Consider the following 22976-nt stretch of genomic DNA (forward strand, 5'->3'; position numbering starts at 1 on the left):
TGTTGCGCATGTTCGGATTTCGATTTGGAATAAATCAAGACATCGTCGATAGACACGATGACGAAACGGTCTAGGAATGGCTTACACACGCGATTCATCAGTTCCATGAAAACCGCGGGTGCGTTGGTTAAACCAAAAGGCATAACAACGAATTCATAGTGGCCATAGCGAGTTCGAAAAGCGGTTTTGGGGATGTCTTCCTCTTGAATCCGCAATTGATGATAGCCTGAACGTAGATCGATCTTCGAGAAACACTTGGCACCTTGCAGCTGATCAAATAGGTCGTCGATTCGAGGCAAAGGGTATCGGTTCTTAATGGTTAACTTATTCAACTCCCGATAGTCGATGCACATCCTGAACGAACCATCCTTCTTTTTGACGAAAAGGACTGGCGCGCCCCAAGGAGAGGTGCTCGGGCGAATAAAGCCTTTTTCAAGTAATTCCTGGAGTTGGTTCGAGAGTTCCCGCATTTCGGATGGAGCAAGTCGATACGGGGCTTTGGCAACAGGGTTAGCTCCCGGAATAAGGTCGATACGAAAGTCGATATCACGACTTGGCGGTAGTCCAGGAAGGTCATCAGGGAACACCTGAGGAAATTCACGAACCACTGGAACGTCTCTGACTTCAGCTTTCTTTTTCTTTCCTTTTTTCGCTACTACTATGTTGGCCAAGAAAGCCCTGTACTCCTTGCGGAGATACTTATTGGCTTGGACACATGACATTAGCTTGAGACCTTTCGAAGCTGTTTCACCGTATACACATAACAAATCACCATTCGTGAGGGAAAATCGAATCATCTTTTCAAAGCACACAACTTCAGCATGGTTTTCGCGAAGGAAGTCCATGCCTACTATGACGTCAAAACTTCATAGCTGCATCGGAATAAGATCGATAGGGAAGATATGATTGTTGAGCTCGAGAGTACAATCACGGAGAACAAAGTTTACGGCGACAGTTCTTCCAGTAGCGACCTCAACTTCGAATGACGAGGGAAGATAAGAGCGCTTACGACTAAGAAGCTTCTCGAATTCAAACGATACAAAGCAGTTATCGGCTCCAATATCAAACAAACACGATGCATAAATACCATTCACAAGGAACGTACCATTAACCACGTTGTTGTCAGCCTGAGCCTGACGAGCGTTGATGTTAAAGGTTCGGGCACGGGCTGCTTGCTGTTGCTGCTGGGGCTGCTGCTGCTGCTGGGGTTCTTGTTTAACCACCCTGTTCGGGCACATGTTTGCGAAGTGGTTAGGGTCACCACATGCAAAACAGACCCTAGCATTGACTGCAGGTGCTTGAGCTGTTGGCTGAGCTTGAGGGGCTGGGAGTAGAGCTTGATGAGCGACGACTTGAACTGGGGCTTGACGGGGACCATAGCGACAGTTCGCAGTGAAATGGCCGTAGAGGTTGCATTGAGCACAGAAACGACAGGCGAATCCCACCGGATGATGATACGAGCATGTCGGGCAGAGCGGGTGGGGACCTGTGTAAGCGCGCTTTGCTGGCGGCGCATTAACCACTGGAGCTTGTCGGTGGTGCGACTGCTGCTGAGCCGGTACGGCTTGTAGAGGAGCAGCAGTTGTTGTCGTCACAGCGCAGTTCTTGCTGCTGGTGTTGTTGTTGTTCTTCTTCCTTCTTCTTGATGTCTTGGAGGGTTGAGCAGATGAGTCGGTGGGTGCTGCGATGGTGGCTTGGTGCAGAGACTTTGATGGCTTATCCCAAAATCCAGACTTTACCCGCTTGTCATTGATTTCAGCGGCAAGTAGGTAAGCCTTTTCGATTGATGCTGGCTTGGCGGCTTGGACAAAATCGGCTACGCAATCTGGCAAAGCTCGAATGTACTTCTTGATGGTCTGGTCTGGAGTCTTGACCTGATCGGGACAGATGATGCCGAGCTGCTTGAAGCGAGCGGTTAAAGCAGCGTTGTCTCCATCCTTCTGCTTGATGGACCAAAACTCGTCCTCCAGCTTTTGGCGTTCATGGGGAGGGCAAAATTCGTTGATCGTGATTGCCTTCAATTCCTCCCATGTCAGCTCGTAAGCTGCATCATTCCCGCGCTTGTTTCGTTCGGCCGTCCACCAGTCTAGAGCACGGGACTGGAAGACGCCTATTGCGTTGAGGGTGCGGAGATTCTCAGGACAGCCGCTTTGGCGCAGAGTGACTTCAACTGAGTCGAACCAGTGAAACATGGCGGTAGGGCCATCCTCGCCAGTGAACTCTTTGGGTCCGCATGCTTTGAACTGCTTGAAGCTGAAAGCAGCCTTGCTAGCATCTTTGGGTGCGTCTGTTCGTGATTCATCAGTCGACTTGCTGACGTTCTCATAAACATTGCTCACAGCTTTTGCCACGCTTTTGGTGATGATAGCGGCAAGACGCTTGTCTCTCTTCTCTTGGCGAGTCAAATGGTGTCGGGATCCAAACGACGACATGGTCTGCAAGAGACATCGTCACAGGACTCAACACAACGTAATCGAATCTCACCTCTCACGTCTAGATTCCTAAAGCTCAGGAACACGAGTAAGGCACGAATCATACAGGCACATAATCACCAAAGGCACAAAATCCACATAACCACAGAAGCACATAAGCAAATAGAGCACAGATTCACAGAAGCACATAGACACATAAGCACAGAGTCAGTCAAAATACAGAAACCTATCCTTCCAAGTTCGCGTGTCGTTCGTATAGCGATCACGTATGACATATCGAGTAGCATCGTATGGCCTAACTTAGTCGTATGGTTTAGCTTATCATAATATCGTCTAGGTTGCATCAACTGGATTTCGAATCGAGATAGGATCGCAATGCGAGTCGTGTGTGTCGGTCGAAATGATAGCAAAATTGAATAATATTCGAAAATATAAATACATAAACAGATAAAGCACATATAAACACATAAAATCAACGAGTCATCAGAGTACACGGTCTGCGGTTCTCAGAATCAAAATACATGAAATCGAGAGATAGATTGTCTGCGGCTACTAGACATCGACTACCCAAAGCAATCCGACTATTCACAATAGACTTGTCGTCACTTTCGACTTTAAGGGTCGTGTTTCTGCCTCGATTCTTGGGCATTCCACACGCATCCCCGGACCAAGACCATATTGCTAGATGATTCACTAGCATCCACATCAAACTACTTTCAAAGTGTATGGGGGTTGTTTGGCAACTTATGAATGTGTAAATGCTAAAACAATTAGGCTGGAGGGTGTGGGATAAAGCCCCCACGCCACGTCAGATCCACGTCGACACCACGTCAAAGAATAAAGCCTCTTTAGCTTGCATGGTATTGTATAAAGCCCCCTATTAAACTGTCACACCCCAACCGATGGCGGAATCATCGGGGCATAGCACTGAGCGAAACAGATTGTTCAGAAGTCTCCACAACAACTATTCATAAAATCCAATTATAGATACGTCCCATACCGTATCCCGAATAAACAAATACATTATTACAAATAACATCCAAACAAGTAATTCTGTTCCGACAACTCAGATTTAACATAAATAAATATTGTTCAATGCTTCTAAGACCCAGCCTGACAAGATCTACAGACAACTATGCCCTAGTTGCTTGTTCCTGACAGACAACTATTTGTTGGGGGCTTCTAAAGCTTTATTCTAGCTTCACTTCCCTAGCAAGCAATTATCTTAAACACCTGTCACATACGTTAAAATAAAGTCAATACATATATTGTAAAGGTGAGCATACAAGTTTGATAATAGCATATAGAGTTCGAAATAGTTTACGCATAACCAGCACGTACACAGAGGGAAACGAAGCATGTTAATTATCGACATGGATCTATCGATACCAACGACTGCGGGTTGACTGTCCGAGACAGTTCGCAATACATGATTACCATCGTAATCCATGCAAGTAATTGTCCTTAACAACCCCCGTGTGAACGGGTGCTGGGTCCAAACTTTAGTACTACGTTGCTAAGGCAGGTAGACAGCATTCCACGTGTAAACATAACAACAAGCATTCATTTAGTCACGTAATACATGCAATCGGTTAGCGTTCAAATAGTTTGAATAGTGTGTTCGATCGTGATTTTGATAAGTAACGTATGTAACACCCAAAAGTGTTAAAGCAAAAAGGGTTCGAGTATACTCACAGCGGTTGATTGGAATGGATTGAAGGGAGCGCTTGAAGGTAGAGTTAGCCTGAATAGTTTGATAGCATAGCGATGAATATACGTAAAATGAAAACAAGTGCAAATGGATCGAATAGCCTGGTCGATCGAACAGCAGGTTCGATCAAACGGGTTGTTCGTTCGGTTTGAAAGTCTGTTTGAACAGTCCTGTTCGATCGGCTGGACCATTCGAGTGGATTGTTTCTTCCTCTGATGTGTTTGTGTATGATGGTTTGAACTTTTGAAGTTTTCGTTGTAGTATTTGAGAACACTGAAGTGTTCTTACCTTAACTATTCCAAGGCAAATGTCTGAACCATTCAGACATCTACTCGCGAAACAAATAATCGAAACCACAATTAAGAATCAATTAAAAGCTAAAACAAACAAACATTAAATGTAGTGTTTAAACGTATTACCATGACATCGTAAGTTGTAAAATAAATACATTATTATTACCCATGACATTATAGCCTATTAGTATCTTAGAAGGTGGGATAAGGCTTTGATATTTTTTTTATTTTAGACCACACGGTGTGAGAGGGCATGAAAAATGGGCGTGAAACGTCATGTGACAACCAAGTCAGCATTGTGGCGTGGAGAAAAAAGCACGGGGTGGGACATGGCGTGGAAGAGGAAAAAAATTTTAAAAAATAAATATCAACCAATCAAAAGAAACCTAAACTACACCCACCAATCAAGAGCCTCCACCTCACCCACACAATTACCTCCACGCCGGTGGAATTTCTCCCGCCCCTTCCCCCACGCCACCCACAACGCCGTTTACGGGGTGGTGTTCCGGCATGGTTGTGACTTCCATGCACACATCGTATGGTCTTAGGGTGGAAGGGGCACCTTCGGTGACCCATGTTTACCGAACGGCAAGGGGCCGCCAGCCCATTCTCGGTGAGCATTGAAGGAGCAAAACAATGAATACTCACCAAATGGAAATTTGGAACGTTATGAAAAGTGGACCGTTGGAAATTAAAAAAATTGTTTTCTTTATTAAAACCCATGCATTTCACACACCACTCTCACTAAAATTTGTACACACCACACCATAGATAAATAAACCAAAGGTGAACCCAAGAAAAAAAGGTTCCGCTAGCCGAGGATCGGGTTCAAACTCAAGAGGACGTATGTTGCAAACGAGACGAGACGGTTCAAGCAGTCCAAGTGCACCGGTTCAAACCCCATATGAATATTCAACAAACTCTCAACCTTAATATTTTTACCCCTAAGCTTCACAACCGGCTTTTTTTAACACACAACCCCAACCTAAATTTTAGATCTGTTATGGTTTAATATTATAGTTTTAATTTTATGTAATGTGTTTTTTAAGTAGTTTTAATTTTATTTTGTTTAATATATGTTTTATTTATTTTTAATGCATTAACTTATAAAATAAAAAATTAAAAAAAAGAAATAAACTCCTCATGTGTTTATTATTGAAGCAAAAGCTGTCCCTAGATCCGTATGATTAAATCGGACTGTCGATATGCGCTAGATCCAATGGCTAAGCAATAGTTCCCTCTTACACATCTTACTTTCTCTTTACCTTTTCTGAAAGCTCCACTTTTTCTCAAACAAGCCAGCCCTAACAACTTGCTCGGAATTTAACTCCGTCGAACAAGCCCTAACTCTATTTTCAAATTATGTCTCATTTCCTCTGTTAATGTTGTCTTTGAAGATCTCCACTCCACTCCACTAAAGGTCAGATTTCTTGTACGTACACCATCCCAATTCATTCCCAACTAAATTTTACTCTCTAACACGCAACTATTTTTTCCTTATTTTGTCAAGATCCGCCATTTATCTGAACAAATGGTAGTAGGTTTGTTCCTCCGAGCTTTCACCTCATCCCATCCCTTTCCTCTAGACCACAGGTATACTAGCATCTTTTTTACAATCTCTGCCTTTTCTTTACGCTTTTTGGTTTTTTATGATTATACACACATATATGGCTATGTGAGACAATTTGTTATTGCTGCTGATTTACAACATTTTATATATTATGTACAAGTGTATTCTGCATAAATTATCACATATGTGTCAATGGGTAGGTGGTTTATTTATATTTTATTTACTTTTCATTCTAAGTTCTTTCCACCTTTCACCTCCTAATCTTATCCATTGCTTAGACGTAAATGACACTTTGAGGGTGTTTGGGGTTCCTTATTTTGAGGTAAAAGGATTTTTGAAGGGCAAAAGTCCTTTTGTAAGTGATTAGTCCTTTTTAGCTTGAAGTATTTAGTGATTGTTAATTGTATTTTTTATGATTGTTACTCTAGTTCGTGAGGAAAATAATGAAAAAAAAATAACTTTATGAAAAATTGCAAGTAGTGAAAAAAAAGACAAAAACTAGTGAAAAAAGGGTAAATATGCAATTTTTTAAAGTTTAGTAAAATGAAGGGTAAAATAGTCTTTCTATAATTTAATTTTAATAAATTAAATCAAAATGGGTAAATTTGCAATTTTACTAGTTAATAGAGGGGAAATATGCAATTTAATTTTTGACTCGGGTATATGTGCAATTTCAAAATTTTTTAAGGGGAAATATGAAAAAAAAACCCTAATATTAAAAGAAACTGGGATCCTGATCCATCTTCTTCTCTGTCACTCCAACCGTTCCACCTCCACACCACCCACTATAAAAAACCAATCACTCTCAGACATCCAAATCCGTGATAAAAAAGAAGCAACCCAAAAACTTAAACGTCCAAACCGAAAATGTTACATACCTACACCACCATTTATCGCTTATTGGGGTGGTGAATAAGATTATCTCAAAAGTGACCGATCCATTGTCTTGTTCAGATTTTAGACCTATTGTCTTGTTCAGATTTTAGACCTATATCGCTTATTGGGGTGGTGAATAAGATTATCTCAAAAGTGCTAGCAAATAGAATAAAAGCTGTGATTAAAAGTGTAGTTTCTAATGTTCAATCGGCTTTTGTTTCGGAGAGAAATATTGTAGATGGGCCTCTAATAATTAATGAAGTGGTGGGTTGGGCGAAAAAATCAAAGAAGAATACTTTCGTGTTCAAAGCCGATTTAGAAAAGGCCTACGACACATTGAACTGGAAATTTTTAATTTCCATCTTAACACACATGGGTTTTCCGTCGAGATGGCGAAACTGGGTCATGGGCATCCTTTTTGTAACACCCCGAATTTCTTATGTGACGAGTTTTAATGCTTCATCACAAAACATTAACGAAAAGAAAGGGTAAATATAAAAAAAAATTTTAGAGTATTATTAAAATTTATACCAATTAACAAATCAAAAACCCCATATATGCATTAAGTTGCCAAGATTGTAACTAGAAATGAGTAAGTGAATAAGGCTTAAAAGATGGGGGACTAGATATGTAAAAAAAGAGATTAAAACATGACAAAAAAGGAGGAAACCAGACAAGTCTGGTTCCTACGATCGTGAGAAGCAGAGGGGGGACTCCTTCCCTCATCAAAACCCTAAATCACTAAATTCCTTCAATTGAGAGCTAGATTGTTGAAGAAACGAATGCATTACCCAAGTATCTTGATTATCTAAGTGTTCTTGATCTCAAGTAAGTCAAATTTTGTGATTTGATGAAAGTTTGATTAAGTGGGTTTTGTGAAATTTATGAATGTAATACAAAATTCAGTAAGATTGATGGTTATTAGGAAGGTCTAGATATCATTAGAATGCTAAAATTCGAATATGAACAAGGTTAGGGCAAAACCCACTTGCATGTCAAGTAATGTTTAACAATTGTGAAGTTTTGTATGTTAATTTGATGATTAACTTATGAAATTGTTATGAATATGGATTTAGAATTGTATGTTCTTGATTTGAATGATAGATTCTATCATGGTAGTATGTTTATGTTACTCAAGAGTGAACTATGAAAGTTGTGCTTAAAACGCTTGTACATTATGCTAGTCTAGTGATATGCACACCATGTGTTTGACAAAATGCCTAAGTGAGTTAGTTATGGCTTTTGCATGAATACTTGTTAAGATGATGTAACTTTCTCATGATAATGATGTATGTAACTAGTAAACGCCATAACATACCATAAGGATTGTGAAATTTATGTTGAAAGAAAGCTAAAGTACAGGATTATGACTTATAGGCACAAAGAAGGAAGAAGGCGCAAGTCACTCAAAGGCACAATCATCACAAGATCGCGGTAAGTTCATATGAACTTTATGTACTATATTGGTAGATTATGAATGATACCATTTAGAACTATGATTTTAGTATAATTTCCCTTTATGAATCTCGATTGAATAAATGCAAAGAGTTTGTATGGAGAAATGTCCGAATGATCAAGTTGTGGTAAAATTTAAAGGATCCGTCTATTAGGATGAAATGTTAAATAGAATGATAGTTGGAATGTTTAGGAATTAAATTTGCCATACGGGTCAAATGGGGTAAGTACATGAAGGTATGATATGTGGTGATTCATTACTAATGAATTGGAAAAGTGGAATGATGAATGTTTCCGAATGAAAGTAAATATGTTAGTAGGGTATTATGCTATGTTAACGGGTGAAAAAGAATATGGAATTAAAGGATTGTAATTGTTATGTGTTACGAACTAACAAGTGTTTGTTGTTATGAATGTTAGGTAAATCTCATGCTTGATTACGGCGCATTCGGAGCGAACACACAATTGTCGACCTTTACACGCTTCCGGTTCATGTTGTTGATTATGAATGGGTCAAAAACTTTGTTTTGTCACATGATGTTAAATTATGTTTAGTATGTTAGTAAGTAGCTAGAACTTCTAAGTCTTTTGGTATATTTTGTACAAAATCGTTCATGGTGAACCTTATGGTCTCAACTTTGTGGTTTGAAAAGTGTCGTAGAATATAATTAAAATGATGTTGTTAAAAGCAGGGAAAAAGTTAAATTTTCGAACGGGTCATGTCAAATGTTTTTTAGAATTTGTATAAAGTTATGTTAAACATCAAGAATGGAAATTGGGCGTTTCAAGTTGGTATCAGAGCCTAGGTTTGAGGGATTTAAGCATCAAATGCTTGAACTCAAACCAAAGGCTCGGGAGAAGTGTGTGTTCGATCCGTGGCGCAAAGCAAGTAAGTGTTCTAAATGATTACGTTATGAAATAATTTTGCATTTCAATTTAAGTTGTTGTGGGACGTTATGAAATGATTACGTGACGTAGTGGAAGATATAGGATGAATCAGATCAGTTTGGGGGTTAATACGGGTCAAAAAGGAGTAGAAAAACATGAAAAAACAATAAAAGTACGCTGGGCACTACCGTAAGTTACGGTGGTACCGTAATTTACGGTAGCACCTGGGAGAAAGAATGGCTACCGTAAGTTAGTAGCTTGGCACCATAAAGGGAAAGGGGTCACCGTAAGTTACGGTACCATCGTAACTTACGGTGGAGCTCATTTCAGCCTGTTTCAAAATATATTGTTCTGTTTATTGTTTTATTCATATGGAAGGTACTTAGAATGATATAATTCGATCCTAATGGGTAAGAAAAGTATATCAAGGTGTAAGGGATAAAGAATACTATGGAGTTGGTTGTCGGAAACGTTGAGTTTCCAAAGAAAGTTTAAGCATGGTTTAGTCATGAGTAATTTCTTTCACATATTAGAAAGAATGAGAGCTATGTAGCACTAGCATGATCATATGATAGAAAGGATGAATGAATGTCTAAAATAAAAGAACGATATGATACAATGACGATAAGGCAAGAGGTATGAATGATGAATGAAACGTGTCATGATAAAATAATGTTAAGACATGATGGTGGAAGAAATGAAATGAAATCTAATGAATGTAACGAATGTTTTATGTAGATGGCCGATAGAGTGAATGCGAATGAGGACGATGAAGCACGCCGAAATGAAATAAAAGCTATGGTTGTGGAAGAAGTAATGAAAGCAGTTGAGGCTAGTATTCCCCGACTAGCTCAAGAAGTCGAAGGGCAAGTACTGGAAATAATTAATACCTCGGTAACTTCCAAGGTGGAAGAATTGAAAGAAATGATTAGCGAATTGCAAGTGAAGAAAAGCTATCGGCGATGCACGTACAAGGAGTTCATGGCATGCAACCCCTTACCATACAAAGGGGAAGTTGATCCGATAGCTTGTCAAAGGTGGATTTCCAGTACCGAGGCAGTGTTTACACGAAGTAGATGTGAAGCGGAGGATCAAGTAATGTTTGCCACGGGCCTTCTACAACTTCGAGCAAAAGATTGGTGGGACGTATACTCGAAGGAATTGGGGGATGATAAGGTACAATCGTTAACATGGCAAGAATTCAAGGAGTCATTTCTGAAATATTATAGTCCACAATCCGCAATTGATAAGATTCAGGAAGACTTCTTACGTCTCCGGCAAAAGGATGAAACGATTGATGAGATAACAAACAAGTTCCTTGAGAGGGTGAAGTTCTGTGAGGAGATAGCGGGGACTGAGAGGCAAAGGATTGTACGTTACCATGCTATGTTAAAGGCTGAATATCGGGAATTTGTAAACCCCTCTAAGTGCGCGACGTTAAATGAACTAATTGAATGGGCAAGAGACAGAGAAATTGAGATAAAAAGGCAGGTTGAACGGGGAGAGAAAAGGGCAGTGGAGAAGCCTACCAACGCAAACCCTTCGAAAAAGGCAAGATATCAAGACCAAAGCAAGAAAGGGAAAGCAAGTGGTGAAATCCCGACTTGCAAGACGTGTGGGAAACATCATTCGGGTGAATGTTTGTCGGGAAAGAAGGGGTGCTACAAATGTGGGCGGGAAGGACATCCGTTTTATAGGTGCTCCGAAAACTCAAAGGCGTGTTACAATTGCAATGAACCGGGGCACATTAAAGCGGAATGTCCGAAACTCCAACAAGGGGCAAAGAGAGATGGAAAGAAGGACGAGCCCCCCAAGGCTCGCGGAAGGATGTTCAGCTAACCTCGGATGAAGCTAAAGCTAGCCCGGACGTGGTTTCAGGTATATTCTTGGTTAATTCTATGCCTATGAACGTTTTATTTGATTCCGGGGCTAGTAGGTCATTCATTTCTAATGAATTGTTAGCTCACCCATCGTTTAAGCTTGAAAAGATGTCAATACCCTTAGAGGTTGAAGTTGCTGATAGTAAAAGCTATTTGTTGCATGATATTTGCAAAAACTGTAAGATAATAATCGAAGATGAGGAATTTAGTATAGACCTTGTTCCAATGTACATGGGGGAATTTAAAGTAGTTGTAGGAATGGATTTGTTAGCCCAAAATCATGCTGAAATTCAATGTGAAAAGAAAATCATTCATGTAGTAACCTCGGGGGGAAAGCGGATAAGTGTTCAAGGGGAAAGGGTTATCAAGCCGAAATTATGCTCTATAGTTAAAGCTGTCAAACATGTGAGGAACGGGGGTAGGGCTTATCTATCCTATGTGATTGATACTAGTCGAGGTGTCCCAAAGCTTGAAGATGTGAACGTGGTGAATGAATATCCGGATGTATTTCCGGAAGACCTACCCGGGCTCCCACCTGAACGAGAAGTAGAATTTAAAATAGAGCTTAACCCGGGTGCAAAACCGGTAGCTAAAGCTCCTTATCGGTTGGCCCCAACCGAAATGAAAGAGTTGATGACGCAACTTCAGGAGTTGCTCGATAAGGGTTTTATTAAACCAAGTGTTTCGCCATGGGGAGCACCCGTATTATTCGTAAAGAAGAAAGATGGTTCGATGCGAATGTGCATCGACTATCGAGAGTTGAACAAGTTAACGGTGAAGAATCGATACCCGTTGCCCAGAATTGACGACCTTTTTGATCAGCTACAAGGGGCGAGTTGGTTTTCAAAAATTGATTTGCGGTCGGGATATCACCAACTGCGTGTGCGAGAAGAAGATGTACCGAAAACCGCGTTTCGAACACGGTACGGACATTACGAGTTTTTAGTAATGTCCTTTGGACTGACGAACGCACCAGCTGCGTTTATAGATTTAATGAATCGGGTGTGCCGACATATGCTTGATAAGTATGTAATCGTTTTTATCGACGATATTCTAATATATTCCCGCAGTGAAGCAGAGCATGCTTCCCATTTGCGTGATGTATTAGAAACGCTTCGCAAGGAAAAGTTATATGCAAAGTTCTCAAAGTGTGCCTTTTGGCTTAGAGAGGTGCAATTTTTGGGTCATGTGATCGATGCGAATGGTGTCCATGTGGATCCGTCCAAAGTAGATGCGGTAATGAATTGGGTACCCCCGAAGAATCCAAGCGAAATAAAAAGTTTTCTAGGCTTGGCTGGGTATTATAGGAGATTTATCCAAGATTTCTCCAAGATAGCCTCTCCTATGACGAAGCTAACAAAGAAGAGTGAAAAGTTTATATGGGGCAAAGAGCAAGAAAAAGCGTTTCAAACTTTAAAAGAAAAGCTCTCAAATTCTCCGGTGTTGACATTACCGGATGGAACAGATGGTTTGGTGGTGTATACTGACGCCTCTCGTCAAGGTTTAGGTTGTGTGTTAATGCAAAGGGGTAAAGTCGTTGTTTATGCTTCGAGACAACTCAAGCAACATGAAGGCAATTATCCGACTCATGATCTTGAACTGGCGGCGGTTGTATTCGCCTTGAAAATATGGAGGCACTACCTTTATGGAGTGAAATGTACAATTTTCTCGGATCATAAAAGCCTCAAATATTTTTTCGAGCAGAAAGATCTCAATATGAGGCAACGAAGATGGTTGGAACTCATTAAGGATTACGATTGTGACATTCATTACCATCCCGGGAAGGCTAATGTAGTGGCGGACGCTCTAAGTCGAAAGGAGTACCCATCCCCGATTCGGGTAGAATCCATGAAGATGGTAGTCACCCCTAAACTCCTTGATGAAATTCGAGAAGCTCAAACGAAATCTTTAAATGCTGTTGACCCAAAGAAAGAAAGAACAAAAGGATTTATTCATGAATTGGAAGAGAATGCAAATGGTATGAAAACGAGGTACAACCGAATTTGGATACCTCGGTATTGTAAGGTGAAAGAATTATTGTTGAATGAGGCTCACAAGTCTCGATACTCCGTTCATCCGGGGGCTACAAAGATGTATCGAGACTTGAGGATGAACTATTGGTGGCCGGGGATGAAAAGAGACATTGTCAAGTATGTTGCTAAGTGTTTGACGTGTTCCCAAGTAAAGGCCGAACACCAAAAGCCGTATGGAAAGTTACAACCCTTGGAGATCCCGGTGTGGAAGTGGGAACACATAACGATGGATTTGGTGACTAAGCTTCCCAAGACAAGAAAAGGGCACGATGCAATATGGGTGGTCGTTGACCGACTGACCAAAAGTGCACATTTCCTACCTATTCGGGAAAATTATAAATCAGAGAAGATGGCGGAAGTCTACATGAACGAGATCATATCCCGACATGGGGTTCCGGTGTCTATAGTATCCGATCGGGACACCCGGTTCACCTCTCGTTATTGGAGGAAGTTTAACGATGAATTGGGAACCCAATTACACATCAGCACCGCCTACCATCCACAAACTGATGGTCAGACAGAGCGAACTATTCAAACATTAGTTGATATGTTAAGGGCATGTGTTATAGAATTCGGAGGAAGCTGGGATGATCAACTACCTTTGGTAGAATTCTCATATAATAATAGCTATCATAACAGCATAAAAATGGCCCCCTACGAAATGCTTTATGGAAGGAAATGTAGGACCCCAGTTTGTTGGGGGGAAGTGGGTCAACGAGAGATCGCGCCAAAAGAAGTAGTGACCAAGACGAATGAAAAGATTGATATGGTTAGGTCAAGATTAAAGGCAGCGCAAGATAGACAAAAGTCTTATGCGCATCGACGAAAGCGACCAATAGAATTTCAAGTGTGAGATCATGTGTTATTGAAGGTCTCTCCATGGAAAGGAATAATCCGTTTTCGTAAACGCGGGAAGCTAGGCCCTCGATACATTGGGCCATTCAAAATACTCGCTCGGGTTGGGGCGGTGGCATATCGGTTAGAATTACCACCCGCGTTGGATGGAATTCATAACACCTTTCATGTATCGCAATTGCGAAAGTGCCTAGCGGATGAGACGGAGTACGTACCTTTGGATGATATTGAAGTAGATGGGAAGTTAAATTATGTTGAAAAGCCGGTGGCAATAAAAGATTCTAAAGTAAAGCAACTCCGCAACAAATCCATTCGGCAAGTGTTGGTTCAATGGCAACATCGAAAGGGATCGGATCTCACGTGGGAAGCGGAGGAAGAAATGCGAGAACATTACCCAGAATTATTTGGTACGTGTTCAGGTTTCGGGGACGAAACCTTCTCTAAGGGGGGTAGACTTGTAACACCCCGAATTTCTTATGTAACGAGTTTTAATGCTTCATCACAAAACATTAACGAAAAGAAAGGGTAAATATAAAAAAAAAAATTTAGAGTATTATTAAAATTTATACCAATTAACAAATCAAAAACCCCATATATGCATTAAGTTGCCAAGATTGTAACTAGAAATGAGTAAGTGAATAAGGCTTAAAAGATGGGGGACTAGATATGTAAAAAAAGAGATTAAAACATGACAAAAAAGGAGGAAACCAGACAAGTCTGGTTCCTACGATCGTGAGAAGCAGAGGGGGGACTCCTTCCCTCATCAAAACCCTAAATCACTAAATTCCTTCAATTGAGAGCTAGATTGTTGAAGAAACGAATGCATTACCCAAGTATCTTGATTATCTAAGTGTTCTTGATCTAAAGTAAGTCAAATTTTGTGATTTGATGAAAGTTTGATTAAGTGGGTTTTGTGAAATTTATGAATGTAATACAAAATTCAGTAAGATTGATGGTTATTAGGAAGGTCTAGATATCATTAGAATGCTAAAATTCGAATATGAACAAGGTTAGGGCAAAACCCACTTGCATGTCAAGTAATGTTTAACAATTGTGAAGTTTTGTATGTTAATTTGATGATTAACTTATGAAATTGTTATGAATATGGATTTAGAATTGTATGTTCTTGATTTGAATGATAGATTCTATCATGGTAGTATGTTTATGTTACTCAAGAGTGAACTATGAAAGTTGTGCTTAAAACGCTTGTACATTATGCTAGTCTAGTGATATGCACACCATGTGTTTGACAAAATGCCTAAGTGAGTTAGTTATGGCTTTTGCATGAATACTTGTTAAGATGATGTAACTTTCTCATGATAATGATGTATGTAACTAGTAAACGCCATAACATACCATAAGGATTGTGAAATTTATGTTGAAAGAAAGCTAAAGTACGGGATTATGACTTATAGGCACAAAGAAGGAAGAAGGCGCAAGTCACTCAAAGGCACAATCATCACAAGATCGCGGTAAGTTCATATGAACTTTATGTACTATATTGGTAGATTATGAATGATACCATTTAGAACTATGATTTTAGTATAATTTCCCTTTATGAATCTCGATTGAATAAATGCAAAGAGTTTGTATGGAGAAATGTCCGAATGATCAAGTTGTGGTAAAATTTAAAGGATCCGTCTATTAGGATGAAATGTTAAATAGAATGATAGTTGGAATGTTTAGGAATTAAATTTGCCATACGGGTCAAATGGGGTAAGTACATGAAGGTATGATATGTGGTGATTCATTACTAATGAATTGGAAAAGTGGAATGATGAATGTTTCCGAATGAAAGTAAATATGTTAGTAGGGTATTATGCTATGTTAACGGGTGAAAAAGAATATGGAATTAAAGGATTGTAATTGTTATGTGTTACGAACTAACAAGTGTTTGTTGTTATGAATGTTAGGTAAATCTCATGCTTGATTGCGGCGCATTCGGAGCGAACACACAATTGTCGACCTTTACACGCTTCCGGTTCATGTTGTTGATTATGAAAGGGTCAAAAACTTTGTTTTGTCACATGATGTTAAATTATGTTTAGTATGTTAGTAAGTAGCTAGAACTTCTAAGTCTTTTGGTATATTTTGTACAAAATCGTTCATGGTGAACCTTATGGTCTCAACTTTGTGGTTTGAAAAGTGTCGTAGAATATAATTAAAATGATGTTGTTAAAAGCAGGGAAAAAGTTAAATTTTCGAACGGGTCATGTCAAATTTTTTTTAGAATTTGTATAAAGTTATGTTAAACATCAAGAATGGAAATTGGGCGTTTCACTTTTTGCGGGTAGAGGTTCGATTTTGGTGAACGGGTCACCAACCGGTGAGTTCCAATACCAAAGAGGATTAAGACAAGGTGATCCTCTATCACTTTTTCTCTTCATCATAGGAATGGAAGCTTTGCATATTATGATGGAACGGGCAAAATATACAAACGCTTTTATCGGAGTAAAATTACCAAACGAAGGTCCTTATCTAACCCATATGCTATTCGCGGATGACGCTATTTTTGTGGGTGAATGGGAGGTGGAAAATGTAAAAAATCTTAAGAGGATTCTTAGATTGTTCTATTTGATATCGGGGTTGAAAGTTAACCCAAGAAAAAGTCAACTACATGGAGTTGGTGTGTCGGATGGGGAAATAGATAATATGGCATCTACCTTCAGGTGTAAAGCTGGAAAATTTCCGTTCAGTTACCTTGGCTTAAAGGTCGGGGCAAATATGAATAGAATATCCCAATGGAAAGAGGTCATTGATATGTTTAATAAAAGACTATCATCTTGGAAGTCTAGACTTATCCTTTGCAGGAAGGGTAACCCTAATCAAAGCAGTACTGGGCAGTCTTCCGAACTACTATCTGTCGCTTTACAAGTGTCCTGTGGCCGTCTTAAAGATATTGGAGGGCATACGAAGAAAATTCCTTTGGGGTGGCTTTAATATAAATAACAAAATTCGTTGGGTCAAGTGGGAAAAAGTGGTGGTTGCCAAGGATTTTGGGGGTCTTGGTATCGGTAATATTCGAGATTTAAACCTAGCTCTAATACTAAAATGGTGGTGGAGATTAAAGATGGAGCCGGAGAGTTTATGGGTTAAAGTAGTAAAGTCGATTCATCATAACCAAAGGAAATCGGATTTTATTCCTACTAAAAAATCACTACCGGGAGTCTGGAAGAATATTGGGAGTATAGACAAGGAATTTCGAAAGTGTAACATCGAAGTCAGCAACAAACTGATAAGCAAGGTAGGCATGGGGGATAAAACTTTGTTTTGGACGGACTCGTGGATAGGCATCGGTTCGTTAAAATCTCAGTTCCCAGCTTTGTTTCAGCTCGCGGGCAGGAAGAAAACACTGCTAAAAGACTGTTATCGGCAAATAAACGGAGGATACATCTGGGATTGGTCGTGGGTTAGGACTCCGAGTAGTGACATTGAGAAGCAGGAGATGGAAAATCTGATTGGGCTTTTGCAAGACATACAACTTACAGGTAATAGCGATGTATGGTACTCGAAAGATTCAGAGCAAAAGGATTTTACGGTAAAAGACGTTCGTAAGTCTCTGAGTTCAGCTTTGGATCTCAACATGACAGCCGACGATTTCGATTGGAACAGTTGGGCCACGAGCAAAAGCATTATGTTTGTTTGGCGAGCAATTCAAGATAAAATACCATCAGCGGTCGCGTTAAGACATAGAGGTGTAAACATACCGGATGTTACTTGTAAAATCTGTGGTGCAGCGGAAGAAACAACGGACCATATACTTGTGAGTTGTAATTATGCAACAAGAATCTGGGAGATGATAACAAATTGGGTCAAAATACCAAAGGTCAACTCGGATGGGAACGTGAAAGATGTGCTAAAGGAGATGAATGAGATTCATAGAAATGGGAAAATTAAGAAAGTGATTCATGCTATTACAATACAGACAATGTGGTCATTGTGGAGAGCAAGAAATGATAAGGTCTTTAAAGGTAAACATGGACCAGTACAAACAATGGTGGAGGATATAAAGGAAATTTCGTACCAAAGGTTGAAGATGAAATCCAAATTTAGTAGGTTTACGAAACAAGATTGGTGGGATTTTAATATAACTATGTAATTTTATTTTGTCTGTGTAGTTGTACTTGTATGATCTTCCCAACTTCTGACTGGGGGTCAGTTTTTTGATTAATGAAGTGTTTGCGTTTGCCATTCAAAAAAAAACCTACACCACCACTTATGGTCTTCAGCAGCAAGTTGGAAATAAGTCAATGCCACCGTTATAAAGGCAGTAACAATGAGGAGGATGATAAAGACAAGAAATAAGATATTGTATATAGTATAAATCCTGTGGCCCCACACACTAGCAAAGATGTAATAAAGCTCAATGTAGATTGCACTGAAAGGAAGAAAACCAGCCATTCAACCGCAACTGATGAGCCCGAAGAGATGTTAACCGTATTCCGATGCAGAAAGCGTCGGAAAATTGTGGAGTATTCGGGATCTGGTGGGCGGCGGAAGAACGTGAACAGCGGCGGTTGGAGAAATTATGGTTGTTGGTGATGTGGAGTATCCGGGATCTGGTACGGGTGGATCGGGCTTGGGCGGCGGAAGAACGTGAACAACGATTGGCGGTGGGGGTTGTTGCAGTGGTGGTTGTTAGTGGAGATGGTTGGTCGGAATGGTGGGTGTAGCGGTGAAGGAGATCTTGGAGGTTGTGGTGGTTGACGGAATGAAGTTGAATCGTGGGGTTTTTAGCAGTGGTGGTGTGTGGAGGAGACATGGGGTGTCAGCATGGTGGTGGGTGGCGGAGGCCAGCAGATCGGTTAGGGTTGAACGACGGGGGTGGGTGGATTGGGGTGGGGAGATATTATGAAGAAGATCAGTGGGGTTATGGTAGGGCACACTTGAAATTATAATTATTAAATTGATTTTTGTAATGTGTTTAATCTATTTTGGTTTTATATAAAGGGTAATTAAGTCATTTTACACTCACTTAACATCAAAAACTAATTTCTATCCGCGTTCGCGTTAAGGACTATCCGAGAACGAAATTGCAAAAGTTAAGGACTATAGCTGTAATTTTAGATAGTCAAGGACTAAAGGTGAAAATTGAGCAAACCTCAGGGACTATCCGGGCATTTTTCTATATATTTTTTAAAGTCTCACTCATAAACCTGTTGTCTCATACGTGTTCAGGAGGTTCTACAAATCAAAACAATCAAAACAACTAAAAAAATTTCATACATATCCCATATCGGTACGAACCTTGGGCCGCCATAGTTCAGGTAATTGACTAATTTTTTTTGGTTTTGCATTGCAAAGTTTGAAGTTTATTATCAAATCTTTAATTCATGATACCCATTTCATTGATTTTGGGACTCTATTGAACAAATGGACACAATTGTACAATTTTTGAATGTATGCATACCACCTGTTCGGTAAAATGCCTGTATGAAATTTCATTAGTTTTTGAATGTGAAGTTGTGTATGTTTAATCAACTGATGAAATATGAATTGCTTATTATTTATTGTTTACTACTGGTTATAATCATCCAGATGTTACGTAACGGATGTAAAGACACAAACTGAGAACCCTGATCAAAGTTTCTAGTTTGTATGAATGAACAGGACCATCATCTATACCATCTCAAACCCTCAATATCTTCGTATGCTCGAAAAATGTTCAACTTTCGATCAACTCAAACAAATCCACGCGCAAACCATCACTGTCGGTCTTGCTCGATTTACTTACATAACCAGCAAACTCCTGGCTTTCTCGGCAATATCCGATATAGATTACGCGCAGACAATCTTGAACCAAATAAGCATGCCTACCATCTTTGATTTCAACACTATGATATTGGGTTACTCTAAAACGTCAAAACGAGAAATGGGTGTTCTACTTTACGCTAAAATGCGTAACGAAGGAATCAAACCGAATGCTCGTACGTTCCCTGTGCTGATCAGAACGTGTAATTGTTTACGGTCGTTGCGTCAAGTGCATGGACAAGTCGTGAAATACGGAAATGTTTCTGATGTTTATGTTACCAGCTTGCTTATATCTATGTATTCGAGTTATAAAGCTATTGAATTAGCTAAACAAGTGTTTGAAGAAAGCGCGTACAAGAATGTGGTGTGTTGTACTAGTTTGATAACGGGGTGTTTTAGTAACGGGCTTATTGATGATGCTTGTAAGGTGTTTGATGAAATGCCTGAGAGAAATGATGTATCGTATAGCGCGATGATTTCTGGGTTTGTGAAGAATGAACTTTTCAATGAAGCAATCCAGTTGTATCTCCGGATGATAAATTGTGGCGTAGGGAACCCAAACAGGTCTCTTTTGCTGAGCGTTCTCAATGCTTGCGGTGCGGTTGGTGCTTTTGAAATAGGAAGAAGTATACACTGTCAATTAGTTGAAGAATCGTTTAGTGTAGACGTCGATTTTGGTACGGCGCTGATCGATTTCTATGCTAAATGTGGGGATATAGAGAAAGCCAAAGATATATTCAACGCAATGCCTTATAAAGATGTTGCCGCATGGAGTGCGATGATTTTAGGGCTAGCTACAAACGGTAAAAACGAAACGGCATTCGATCTTTTTGAGGAAATGGAGCAGAAAGGACCGGTTCCAAACGGAATTACATTTGTTGCGGTTCTTGTTGCTTGTAATCACAAAACTTTATTAAAAAAACCGTGGTCTATACTTGGTAAAATGAGCAAAGTTTATGATGTGGAACTAACAATCGAGCACTACGGATGCATGATCGATCTGTTGGCTAGATCCGGACAACTGAAAGAAGCCGAAAAGCTGATCAAGTTGATGCCAATGAAACCCGACGGAGCTATATGGGGATCTTTTCTACATGGGTGTTTAACGCATAATGCAATACATCTAGTGGAGACAGCTGGAAAACGTTTGTTAGAATTAGAGCCGACGCACAGTGGAAGGTATGTCGGGCTTGCTAATATGTATGCGAGTAACGGAAGCTGGGAAGGTTTGATTAAACTGAGGAAGATGATGACGGAACGAAGAGTTGCTATTGCTCCCAGTTGGAGTTTTATTGAAGTCTATGGGAATGTTAACAAATTCTTTGTTGATGATCAATGTCACCCTCAAGCTAAAGACATCCATGATGTCCTAAAGTTACTTAAGATTGTATTAATGAATTAGTATAGTTTGTGACATCATTCATTGGCATGGTTGTAAAATTCCCGCTAGTAGCAGGTTAACCGAGTATTTTTTTTTTCTCTAATTGGCTAATTAATCACTAGACGGTCAACGGAGGCCCTGGCCAGTCCTAATCAGCCAAAAATCGACGGTTCCTGACCAATTCTGGGCCATTTTCCGGTCAAACCTTGTAAATTTCAGTGGTTAATCTTGTCTATCTTAAAAAATGAGCCGATGAGGGGGGTTAAAACTTGTCTTGCTAAAAAATTACACAAAAATGTATACATAAAACTGAATATTACAAATAAAAATCGCAATCCAATTAATCCATGTTATTCCTGATTAATCGCTAATCCGTACCCCACCGGCCGACTAGCGTCTAACGATCCTTACAACACTGTTTGTTCATTGGTTGATCTAATGACCACTAGACCACAAAGAAATCAAAAACAAAAGGTGGAACACATGGTGATGAAATCTATACTCAAATGCATAACAAAACCCTCCATGCACATAGTAGTTTTCACCTTCTTTGGTAAATCATAAGTCTCAAACCAACTAAAAAAGCCCTCAAATTTGTTCTTTTATGTGACCAATATAAAAAATATATGCAAGGTTATGCTATAAAATACGTCTGCTAGGAGTTCTATTGTCATTCTTTTTCCACAACTATTGGAAGTAGAATGTCTTCAGCAACATTCACAGCTCCAGTTACCGGATCCATTTACATGGGTTTGAATCCCAATGGATCTAAGCTTTTTTGGACCACAAATTCGGCACCTTGGAGCCGAAAAACAGTTTCGAATGGCTCTAGGATTCACTGCATGAAGGTATTATAAGAAATTGTTGAAGTTATGGACATTCTTGATTTGGATATTGGTATAAATGTCTTGAATTATCAATGTATATAGGTTTGGAATCCGATAAATAACAAGAAGTTTGAGACTCTTTCGTATCTTCCGCCTCTTACAGATGAATCCATCGCAAAGGAGATTGATTACATGATCAAGAAAGGATGGGTGCCGTGTCTTGAGTTTGATTTGGTAAGATCAAACATACGCTTGATAGATTCGTTTCTTGATTTTAAACAACGAAAACAAGATTCAATTTTTATCACATTTCCATAAGTTGGAGCAATGGGCTGGCAAATCGTGTCTTATAATGTTTAGCAGGTCTCTAACGACGTGAATAACACAAGTATTAAACATGAATACATCTCGTTTAACTACTTAATATCTTATGCTATAACACAGTTGTATGTTTTATGTACCAAGACGAACAAATGATGGATCCTGCCTCCTAATTTTATTTGTTTTTAAAAAAGGTAAATAATCATGTAGTGTACTTTTCAGTAAACAAGTCTAATCGTAAATTATACAGTTGATCTATTGTCGTCAGCCCTTGAAAATGTAATATGGAATTTAAATTATGTTTATTTATTTATTGATTGATTGATTTGGTTTGTGTGTTTAGGTGGGACATGTATTCAGAGAAAACAAACAGCCAAATTCCAAATTACTATGATGGAAGGTATTGGACACTATGGAAACTGCCCATGTTTGGCTGCAATGATTCCTCACAGGTATTGAATGAAATTCAGGAATGCAAAAAGACATACCCAAATGCATATATCAGGTGTTTGGCATTTGACAATGTGAGGCAGGCTCAGTGCATGTCTTTTGTTATTCAGAAACCAACTGACTCATGAAACATTTTTGCTCTTGATTTGTGTTGTTTCTTTTTCAAATTCCATGGTCAAAGATTCTAAAGTTTGGTCAATGTTTTTTCTATGTTGTTTCCAATAATATATTTGAAATGTTTGGAGGGCACTAT

General features: G+C 39.5%; 4 protein-coding genes and 1 pseudogene across 5 annotated transcripts; all 5 read left to right on the forward strand.

Annotated features, from left to right (window-relative positions):
- The first annotated feature begins 9843 nt into the window (after positions 1 to 9843).
- LOC118485032 lies at positions 9844 to 11064 on the forward strand. The gene is made up of 2 exons (XM_035981245.1): positions 9844 to 9861; positions 9964 to 11064. Exons 1-2 carry the CDS (start codon positions 9844 to 9846, stop codon positions 11062 to 11064), a joined length of 1119 nt encoding a protein of 372 aa, XP_035837138.1.
- Positions 11065 to 16387: 5323 nt separating this feature from the next.
- Positions 16388 to 16933, forward strand: LOC110892698. Its single transcript, XM_022139849.1, has one exon. The coding sequence runs from the start codon at positions 16388 to 16390 to the stop codon at positions 16931 to 16933; it is 546 nt and encodes a 181-aa protein (XP_021995541.1).
- Positions 16934 to 17063: 130 nt separating this feature from the next.
- Positions 17064 to 18666, forward strand: LOC110892697. Its single transcript, XM_022139848.1, has 2 exons — positions 17064 to 17954; positions 18445 to 18666. The coding sequence occupies exons 1-2, from the start codon at positions 17064 to 17066 to the stop codon at positions 18664 to 18666; spliced, it is 1113 nt and encodes a 370-aa protein (XP_021995540.1).
- On the forward strand, positions 18202 to 21228 carry LOC110894609 (pentatricopeptide repeat-containing protein At5g66520). Of its 2 annotated transcripts, none has more exons than XM_022141826.2 (2): positions 18202 to 19260; positions 19532 to 21228. In XM_022141826.2, exon 2 carries the CDS (start codon positions 19596 to 19598, stop codon positions 21144 to 21146), a length of 1551 nt encoding a protein of 516 aa, XP_021997518.1. In that variant the 5' UTR covers positions 18202 to 19260; positions 19532 to 19595; the 3' UTR covers positions 21147 to 21228. The 2 variants fall into 2 exon arrangements, with proteins under 2 accessions (XP_021997518.1, XP_021997519.1); XM_022141827.2 differs by having other exon boundaries at positions 19604 to 21228.
- Positions 21229 to 21794: 566 nt separating this feature from the next.
- On the forward strand, positions 21795 to 22868 carry LOC110894610 (annotated as a pseudogene).
- Positions 22869 to 22976: the final 108 nt, after the last annotated feature.

Source organism: Helianthus annuus, chromosome 12 (assembly GCF_002127325.2).
Source record: "Helianthus annuus cultivar XRQ/B chromosome 12, HanXRQr2.0-SUNRISE, whole genome shotgun sequence".
In the NCBI taxonomy this organism is placed as follows: domain Eukaryota; kingdom Viridiplantae; phylum Streptophyta; class Magnoliopsida; order Asterales; family Asteraceae; genus Helianthus; species Helianthus annuus.